Here is a 10446-nt window from a genome sequence, read left to right on the forward strand (position 1 = left end):
TACATGTAAGCAGAGGCAGTGAGTCATCTTGCATGGGCAACAAAAACAGCTTTTTCAAATTTTAGTCAACTGCACATTTCATGCTGCCTCAAAATTATTGACTGTGATATATGAGCTCAAAAGTCAACATTTGGTCAACCTCGGGGTAGCCCTTTGGAGACAATGGCCAATATTTCGGGGGGTTCCGGTGCAGCTATCCGGGCCAAGACTTCCTCTTCCATGCGCCGGGTCCAGTAAGCAACTTGGGAAGTGAGAATGAAGTTGGAGTTCAGAGATGATGTCTCTATAAACAGATATTTGCATATGCAGATACATTTAGGTAATACAAAGCTAAATCAGTGTCAGACGATAGCCGTTTTACAGTGTGGTAATATAGCTAAGTCAAATCATGATGAAGAATAAAAATGAAGCTAACGTTAACAAGCGTAAGCTTAGCAGAGTAAGTGCCATCTCATCTTTTGACTCCCAGGAAAATGATTTGGATTTCGTGAGGTTAAGCTAGTTTTCAATAAATCATATATTTCATGTGTAATACATTGGAAATGTATTTATTTTATTGATTTCTATATACAGTACAGTACATATTTTTAGTATAGCTTACATTGCATATGTAATGTATCATAGACGTACAGAAACCCACGCCGTGAAACAAAAATGTAATCCTTGTAAACTAGGCTGTAAATGATCAACATAGCTACGATGGGAAAGAAAGCTGAATGAACACATTTTGTTGGTAGATACTGAAATTTCCCCTTGAATTTAATGAAGATGATTAAAATTCAAAGTGCAGTATCTGCATTATTTTGGTATTATGTAGGTTATATGGCAATGTTTTTTAATATCCTCAGCCTAAAAAGCATACAATTAAGGCAGTACAATCTTTCTATCTGTTTGGAAGCCAGCGTGAAACATTTAAACCCTTTTTCTCTTCCCTTGATTTGTTACTTGTGTATTTTTGTGTCATAGACATGTTTTTTCTTCCCTTTTAATGAATGTCAGTGACCCTTTGAATATTTTTTTTTTTTTATAATTTATTTCCCAGTCATTATGTCCTCTTGTTTCCTTTTGTTTCCTCTGTTCAATTTGTCTCTGCTGTCAATTTAAATTTCAAATTGCCTTTCATGGAAACTAAAAGAAGGAACATAACAAAGCATTACATTTGCATTATAAATACCCTTCAAAGTAATAAATGTGAGAAATAAAATATTGCAGGGAGTGAAAAAAACCCGATATCCCCTGTGACGTTAGTTGGAGAAATTCACTGATTGCACTTATTTGTTCTCGTTGTAAAGAAATATTGCTTATATACTCGTGTGAATAATTGCTCTGAAAACTGTGAAAAAGAGGTATTTCACACTTCCCACCCCCATCGCATCAACCCCCACATCCACTACCCCCTCCCTTTCTCTCTGTGATCTCCAAGGGCTTGCTTCACCTCAGTCAAGCTCCAGCGCTCCAGCCGGCAGCAGCATCGGGCTAACAAGTCTTTGTGAGGAGAGAGAGAGAGAGAGAGAGAGAGAGAGAGAGAGAGAGAGAGAGAAAGAAAGGAAGGGGGGTACAGAGCAAGAGAGAATCAGATAGAGAGGGACTTGACAGTATGAGCATAGGATGAGGGTGCAGAGGGAGAACGCATGAGATAGGGACAGAGGCAGAGGTGTTGTTCAGTGTTGCACAATAGTGCAAGAGGCTGCTGAAAAGAAAGAGAGAGAGAGAGAGAGAGAGAAAGAGAGAGAGAGAAAGCAGGCATCATGGCAGCGCTCACTGCATCATCACGACACATGGGGATGTTTGGCTGCTGCTGGTGAACACTGTGTGATGCAGAGGAGAGAGTCGAGGACTTCCTGGAAACCAAAGGCAAGCTGAGGAAACAGGTCAGTGGCGGTCAAACAGACTCAAAGAAAGCCTTTCTGCATGCAGCAACACAGGCAGAGATTTGTTCACGTCACAGGGTGATGCTGATTTACATTTGTCAATAAGATTTCCCCTGTTAGTGTTTGGGATGTGGACATTGGGGAGTGGGAGGTTGCGCATGCATGCAGACATGTGAGCAGGCTTGTATGCTGTACGTGTGTGTGTGTGTGTGTGTGTGTGTGTGTGTGTGTGTGTGTGTGTGTGTGTGTGTGTGTGTGTGTGTGTGTGTGTGTGTGTGAGGGATTGGTGCTTTAAATGGCACCGGTTAAGAGAGCTTGACCAGCAGGGACATTTAGGTTAAAGAGGCATGGCTAGCACAGGAAAGCTTCCTGGGTGGAATAAAAACTGCAACACCCGCTGTGACATCAAATACATAGAGATGTTATGTAGTGTCTCTTCTACCACAGATCTTTCTGGTTTTACATGTTTTATTCCTGAAAAGTAGTGAGCCATAGTATGTGACTGATTACCAGGGAGGCTGGAGATAGAGAGTAAAGGGAACGGGAACTTAAAATAAAAGAAAAAAAATAATAAAGAATGGAGGAATTAAAAGAAATGAGGAATGGAAATGAAGATTAGGCAGTAAAGGACATGGCACAGGAAAACTTGTATTGCAGTAGGTAGTAAGAGAAAGGAGACAAAGCCTGTTTGAGAGGAAAAGCTTGGCCCAGCATTTAGCTCTGCTGCATATGATGTAATCCTCTACCATTCCAAGCAGTCAGCTCAACAGTTTTTTACAAATTTGAAATTTAAGTATCAACAAAGTACAGAGGGCTAAGGATACGCTCCCCATTACCAGCAGCATCACATTTGAAGTGTGGGAAATAACTTATCATCTCTTATCAGAAGGGTACCCTTTTTTCACAAAAACAACTAATACAAAATATCAGTTAATCAAAATCTTAGTGAGCGCAACACTTCATTTGATGCGAGTCATACTCTACTTTTAAAGCATCACAAAGTAACAACAGATACTGGTTGGGTGCCAAGCTTTGCATAAAACATCTTAAATTAACCCAGATTCCCTGCAAAATGTATGTTAAGTAAGCTCAATTGAGAAGTACTTTTGAAAAATGTGTTATGTTTGACATTCAAAGTACAAAAACAGTTTTCCAAAAATGTGTGATCAAATACTTCATTAGTAATTTCATTTCTTTTCAGGCGCTTGCTTTGCGTTGATGCTTTGCAAGTTCCATACAAAGGCTTGTATTAAATTCTGCATAATTGAGTGGTAGCTCAGTGAATGTAGTTGGTTCAGCTGGTGTGATAAATGAAATGGGCTTAAGATGAATACATGGGAAACAATAGGTAATTCAGTCTTGTAATTATGGCTTTAAAATATTACATGATCTGTTTCATTTCCAACATGTTTGAGAATCCTTTACAAAAAGAGTCAAATATTATTTGTGAGCTTAAAAGCCTGTAAAAGCCACCTAATTGCATTTCTAAATAATACTTTGTGTCACCACATCAAGGGTTTTCTTTCTAAATTAGTCCCATTAAGTTCATCAAGTTTTGTGGCTACACAGTTGATCATTTATATGAAAATTCCGCAATTCAAAAGCCACTGCACTCCATTATTATTGTTATTGTTCTTCCCTGAATACATTTGTGGTCACCAATGAACTTTGTCCTTTGTGTAGTTGCGGCCAGTGGGAGGAGCCACATGATGAGTGGGATCCTGAAGAGGAAGCTTGAGGAGGGCCCGCCCCCTTACCTGTCACTGCAGGGCTCTGATGAGGACGTGTCCTGCAGTGACAGCGGCAACAGCAGCGATAGTCTCAACCATCCGGTCCCCTCTGGGCTACTGGACTGTAAGAACACATTACCACACTGCTTCTTTAACACCCTTACCACCCCCTCCCTCCCACCTTCCCATCCTCCAAACCATTAGTGACTTATACTCTATATTTATACTTGTAATATATTTAGACAGACAGGGACGAGAACTGGCAGACAGACAGACAGACTGACAGATGGACGAACAGAAAGCTAGCAGACAGACAAATAATTAAACATATGGATAGACAGGTGAACAGTCATCCAGATGAAGCAAAGGATGGACAGAGTTAGTATGTTTTGGTACAGTGGAAAGGTGCAACAACTGTGTCCCAGAGAAAGAAAACATGGTTACTGTAGGGATCATTTGGGGATTTTTATGTATGCGTTGGCACTTGACACTATGACAATATGCAGCAACAATATGCTGTTTTGCATTTAATTAATCATGAATCAATAAATCAATCTTTCCACCTACAGTATTAGTGGCCCTACAGCAAATGTTCCAACAGGGCTGAGTGTAAGGAGTATAAACGTTTATATATAGTGATCACCCTAATTCAACAGCAACAAATATACGTACCAATAAGAATACATTTTCATCTGTTTTATATTACCATACAGTTTCAATCTGACTTTTTCTTTTTATTGTACCAAAACTGTGTTCATTATGAACACCAATTATTTACACCTTGCATTTGACTCTGTATGCTGCTCCATTTTAATCTTAAATTACATTTTACATGACAGGATGGCACCAAGGACATGGCTCTCAAATGGTCTTATTCCTGCCTTACTACTAAAAGTCCCCCCCCCCCCTCACTTGTGGTGTCCTCTGAGGATCTATTTAGGACCACTTATGTTGCCATTGGGTCACATATTATGGAGATTTTACATTAAATTGCAGCTCTATGCTGATGACACATAACTGCATAACACCAAAAGACCCAGTGACACAGCAAATGTACACCTACTAAACACTAACCCAATTCTTTTCACGTCCGTCAGAAATTAAGTTGTTTTTTTTTTTTCACTCAGTATGTTTCCACCTATCTGTCTCAATCTCAGCCACTCTCCAGCAGCAATCAAAGCGACTGCGGGGCCGCAACGTTCACTTTGAGAGCGTGACCGTCTACTACTTCAACCGTCGGCAGGGCTTCACCAGTGTGCCTACACAGGGCGGCAGCACCTTGGGGATGTCACCGCGTCACAGCGGGGTGAAGCGCTTCAGCCTCAGGGAGTTTGCCATGGAGCAGAAACGGAGCCACCGGAACATGCTGAGGGATCACCTCAAAGAGGAGAAACTCAATGCCATCAAACACAAAGTCAGTGGGACAACTTAATAAAGCCTCATTTACCTAAAGTGCCGTGGAATGTTTGGATCTTGAGCTTCAGAATGTTCCTTGTTAATTATATGTTTTCAAGTTTTTTTAGTCAGTCTTCAGCTTAACGTGTTCTCCTGAGGGTCTACAATTATGTGTAGGTGTACATACATGTCCAATCTTAATTTAACTTACTTTTCTGGCCTCCAGCTGACTAAGAATGGCACCGTGTCATCTGTGGAGGCGGATACCCTGACGCTGGATGACATCTCCGAAGACGACTTGGATGTGGACAACACGGAGGTGGACGATTACTTCTTCCTCCAACCTCTGACTACCAGGAGGCGCCGCGCCCTTCTCCGTACCTCGGGGGTCCGACGCATTGATGTAGAGGAGAAGCACGAGCTGCGTACCCTCCGCGTCTCCAGAGAGGAGTGTGGGTGCCGCTGCCGGGGGATATGCGACCCGGAGACCTGTGCTTGCAGCCTGGCCGGCATTAAGTGCCAGGTAAATGGAACTGTGGTGAGGCCCATCTATAATACTAAAGTTTTGTTCATGTCTATCTGTGCAGTAGAACTTCTTTAAAGTCAAACTGAAATTATAATACAGTTTTGCTAAAAAAAAGTTTTTTTTATTTTTAAAATGCATTCTTATCTAAAATTATAATATCAAAACTAGAAAATTTCAGTTTTATTTATTCTTCTGCAGTGACAAGGGTCCCACATTAGTGTTCTCCAGGGAACTGGCTGACAGTTTATAATGGTTATTTTAATGTGTCTCGTATTTGTCACATGGCTTTAATCCTCATTTAAAAAAAAATGAAAAGATCTACACAATATTTAATAATTTAATCATAGTGTATTTGTCCTTACACAAAGTTCAGGTCTATTCTCCAAATTCTATTGTACTTTTTTTATTTCAGCTTTTAAGATTGCAGTAAGTAGTAGGGCTAGGTATCGTTCAAAAATCTTCAATACCGGTACCGATACCAATACCGGGACTTCAATACCGGTTCCTGAAGGATTCTTTTTTCAATACACATTTTATGAAATTCATTTTAACAAAAATAAATTATTTATTTTTCAGCTCCTACTTCTTGAGCCCAGAGTTTTTCCTGCTGCCTTTACGACGTGTTACTTTAGACAGCCAATCACAGACATTATTAGATCTTGGTAGAAGCATTTTGCATGCTTACTGGCTCACTGTCACGGATGAGATTTACTCCTTAGCTATTGAAATTTGGTATTGAATGATGAGGCATTTTTCGATACTCGATACTATGGAGGCAATTCGGTCGGTGCCTAAAAAGTACTGAATTTGGTACCCAGCCCTCGTAAGTAGTGCCGTCTACCATTTCCCAAAGGGTCTCATGCCTGCAGTTCCCTCCCTTCTGAAACCTGACAGCTTTTGTGCACGCCACAGGTAAATTTGTCTTTGTCCCCAGGTGGACCGCATGTCCTTCCCTTGTGGCTGCACCAAAGACGGCTGCAGCAACAACACGGGACGCCTGGAGTTCAACCCGGTCCGGGTCCGCACCCACTTTCTGCACACCATCATGAAGCTGGAGCTGGAGAAGAGCCGCGAGGAGCAGCAGCAGCAGCAGCCGGAGCCGCAGCTTGTAACCAATGGCAACGGTTACCATGGCGACTCCTCCTTGGTCCAGCAGCAGCAGCAGCAGCCGCCGAACTTGCAGTTCCCATTGATAAGTGGCACGTCACACATTCCCATCCTGCACCTCCAGAACACAGGCGACACCGATTCACATCTACATGAAGAGGAGGAAGAAGAGGAGGAGGAGGAAGATGAAGAGGATGAGGATGATGAAGCATATGAGGAGGATGAGGATGGCAGCAGTGTTTGCAGTGGGCTGTCGGACTGCAGCACACACAGCTTAGACACAATGGACCCCGAGGAAGAAGAAGAAGAAGAAGAAGAAGAAGAAGAAGAGGAGGATGAGGAGGATGAAGAAGACGATGAAGACGATGAGGAGGAAGATGATGAAGAGGAGGAAGATTGGGGTTGCTCGTTGCACGGAACGAGTCCTCCGCCTTACTCGGTTCCACTTCCCTCTGTGCTGAGTTACTCTAACATGAGCCTCGGTAACCCCTTTCACAACAACACTCCCTCCATGCAGCGTTATCAAACAGACGGCTCTGTGAATGACACCCATGTTTTCCTCAGTGAAAATGTCCCTGTAACCCCGACACTCCCCACAGTAGAGACTGCATTAGAGTCAGAAATAAAACCAGAACTCCACCGCCAAACAGAACAGCAAAGCACTCCCTGCATTTTCCCCAACCCCGCAGAGTCCCCGGCGCTCCAAACTTGCTTACATGTAGACACCCATGAGAGCAACACTGCCCCCGTGGGTGCAGCCGACAAACAGCCGCTCCCCACAGACCGCCAGAACAATCCAGACCGCCGTGACTCACAGACAGAGGCTTCGACTGGGTCTGCGGCACAGACAAAGGGGGAAGCAATGGAGCTGATAAAGGAGCAGCCAGGACCACAAAAGCAGGGAGACGGCGATCAAATCACAGACACGTCATGCTCAGACAGTACCTGATGACTCAAATGCTTTAGAGAGGCCTCAGTTAATAATTGGAAATCTTTAGTCAAGAATTGTGAGCTTCAAACATCAGTTTGTTCTTGATAAGTGCACTTCCAAAGAGAGAATGAGTCACACAGGTTCAAAGAGGTGATCTAATTTTAACTCCAGTTGTCTCTAAACCTTTCTTGGGTTGTTGGTTTAGATAAAGACTATTAAATAAAAACTTCATTGACAAAGCTCAATAAAACAAAAAAGTGTTTCTGTGTGTTACTTGTAAATTTGTGGAGTATCATTTATGCCCTCTTATACAGTCTTTGATCATTACAGCATGTTTCCTGGTTGTGAATGGCATCTATGACAAATCAAGATTTTGAGGTGCATTGTATTGTTTCACTATTTTGCATTGTGCTGTCTCATCATTGCTGCTAATCGTTCTTAAATGCCTGTCTGTATAGCATGTGTTCATTTTAGCTAAGATGTTTCAAGGCTTTACACAAACTGTAAAATGATAAGTGATGTCACTGGCAAAACACTGGTATTTATATGAATTACTGCCAACATAAATCTGTTCTAATTCATACTAAAGGTCTTTTTTGTTCCTTTTTGTGCTCAGATCTTTGGTTTAGACTTGTATATCAAGTAATGTCTGTACAATATTGAAATAATGTACAGACATTCTTGTTCCGCACAGAATGAGTTATAATACTTTGGGACATCCCTTAAAGCAGCCATAGTTTATTATTAACAATGGATCATGACTACTTGTATGCAATCTCAGAAATCATTGGCTATCATTCTGACAAAAGACTCTACAACGGTGTAGCTAATGGATATCGGATAACAGATATCTGAACCAAGACTTCCTCTTCCATGCGCCGGTCATGTTTACAGTACGAGTCTATGGCATTTCGGCTAATATCTATAAACAGATATCTGCATATGAATAATAAATATATAAAAGATAAATACATAACCAGTCCATCACCAAATGGCAGACAATAGTGGCACCTAGCTGGTGATCATGGTGCATTTAGCAGCTAAAGAGCCAGATATTTCCCTCAGGAGTTGGTGGAGACCAAAAACAGAGGTAAAAGGGGAATGAATATTGGACTTACATTCATCAGGTGGACAGAGACATGATTCTCATGGAATGCTAATGTTGCTCAGTGTCTGCTGGATGTGTAAAAAGGCACCTGTTTGCTAATGTGTTAGCCATATCAACTCAGACTGTGATGGTATGTCAGTATTGTGTCTACAGCTTATTTCAGATGTCTCCAAGTAGCCCAAAAAATCAAAAGTTTAACTTTTCATCTAGCGCCATTATAAGGGCAACATTGTGTCAACTTTGTCCCATACTTTATTTTTGACCAAATATCTGCAAAACTAATGATGTTCCTATCAACCCTAGCTGTACTTTGTGTTTAGTGCTAGTGAGCAGATGTTAAACATGCTAAATTAAGATAATGAACAATAACATCAGCTTGTTAACAATGCCATTGTGAGCTTGTTAGCAGGCTGACATTAGCATTTAGCTCAAGACACCGTTGCTCCTATCTACCGTCCATACAGCCTCATCGGTCTGCTGGTATGGTGACTCTTAGTGTTGTTTAATCCTACAGAAGAAAAGAATCTCAAGCACATGTTTCAACAAGTAAACTATAGTGTACTGTAATGTGAACATGTGAAAATGCTGACATCATCACTATAGAATGATGCCAAATCGTCTAGCCTTCTTCTGGCCTTCTAGATAATACAATTCTGTTTCATATAATCTGCCTTAAACACATGATTTGTCGGTGCATGTTATTTATCATTTTACAGTGTTGTGAACAGTGTGGTAAAACTGCACTTTTTCAGTTATGAGATAGGCTTGTTAGTGTAATAATCTTTTTCTCTCAATACTGCCAAAACTGGGGGCCAAATATATTTCATTTTCTTTTTGAAAAAACTGTACATTTCAATGAGTGTGAATAAAAACTTTTTTTAACATCCATCTCAGTTTAACGGTGGTTAATTAATTGTGTTGGTGGTTATATAGGCCTACTTTACAACTTTAAAATATGCTAATAAATAGAACAATAATGTATTGATCAGATCAGACAAAATCAACAATGAATTTCTCAGAGTATTCTATTTTTCTACCAGCAGATGGCATCTGTTACTTAACAACTGACTTCATCTTGCTGGCCACTGGCATCCTCCGACATGAAGGGGTTAAACCATTTTTTCTGACGTCATTGAATTTGTTGATTACATATTTTCTGCCTCAGGGCAATCTGTGACATCAGTGTTGATCGGGAACACTGCTCCTCTGTCAGCAAACAGACATTATTTAAATGCTTTTTTTTCCCTCACTGAAAACTATAAAAATGTGCATAACAACTCAGGCTTCGGGGACATTTTGACAACACACCTTTGGTTTTCCAGTTATCTGTCTAACTGCTGTGTCACTCTGCTGTCATTTTCTCATTGCTACACTCCACCAGTGCTTCCAGTTGGACTTTGTTGCACCTTGTAGCCCCTAGAGAGCACTGCTGAGTTAACAACAGTGTGTTTGGGTGGGGGCGAGATCAGACAGGGGCAAGAGGAAGCCCTGTGTTGTGTTCTCACCTCACTGGCCAGTCTATTCATGTATAGAAATAATATATCATGGCTCATTGCATACACAACACACAACTGCAACAGGTGCTGGGCACAATAGGGACTGAAGGTACAGTACATTCAGTAGGGATTCTCCAACAATGATGCACAAATATAGGCTGTACACTGGTTTTCAATAGGAACACAAAGCCATCACTTGGCTCTTATATAATCAAACTGGTAAGGTGTGTATCCACTGTGTTGTTGATTGGTGGAGCAGGGAATGCCTGCTTGCTTTTAGCC

At 41.3% G+C, this 10446-nt stretch overlaps 1 protein-coding gene across 2 annotated transcripts; it reads left to right on the top strand.

Annotated features, from left to right (window-relative positions):
• The first annotated feature begins 1442 nt into the window (after positions 1-1442).
• LOC116044803 (cysteine/serine-rich nuclear protein 3-like) lies at positions 1443-9548 on the top strand. Of its 2 annotated transcripts, none has more exons than XM_031292282.2 (5): positions 1443-1871; positions 3555-3725; positions 4759-5015; positions 5223-5519; positions 6457-9548. In XM_031292282.2, the coding sequence occupies exons 2-5, from the start codon at positions 3578-3580 to the stop codon at positions 7576-7578; spliced, it is 1824 nt and encodes a 607-aa protein (XP_031148142.1). In that variant the 5' UTR covers positions 1443-1871; positions 3555-3577; the 3' UTR covers positions 7579-9548. The 2 variants fall into 2 exon arrangements, with proteins under 2 accessions (XP_031148142.1, XP_031148141.1); XM_031292281.2 differs by having other exon boundaries at positions 1444-1871; positions 5223-5534; positions 6457-9547.
• The last annotated feature ends 898 nt before the right edge of the window (positions 9549-10446 follow it).

This window comes from Sander lucioperca, chromosome 24 (genome assembly GCF_008315115.2).
Source record: "Sander lucioperca isolate FBNREF2018 chromosome 24, SLUC_FBN_1.2, whole genome shotgun sequence".
Classification (NCBI taxonomy): domain Eukaryota; kingdom Metazoa; phylum Chordata; class Actinopteri; order Perciformes; family Percidae; genus Sander; species Sander lucioperca.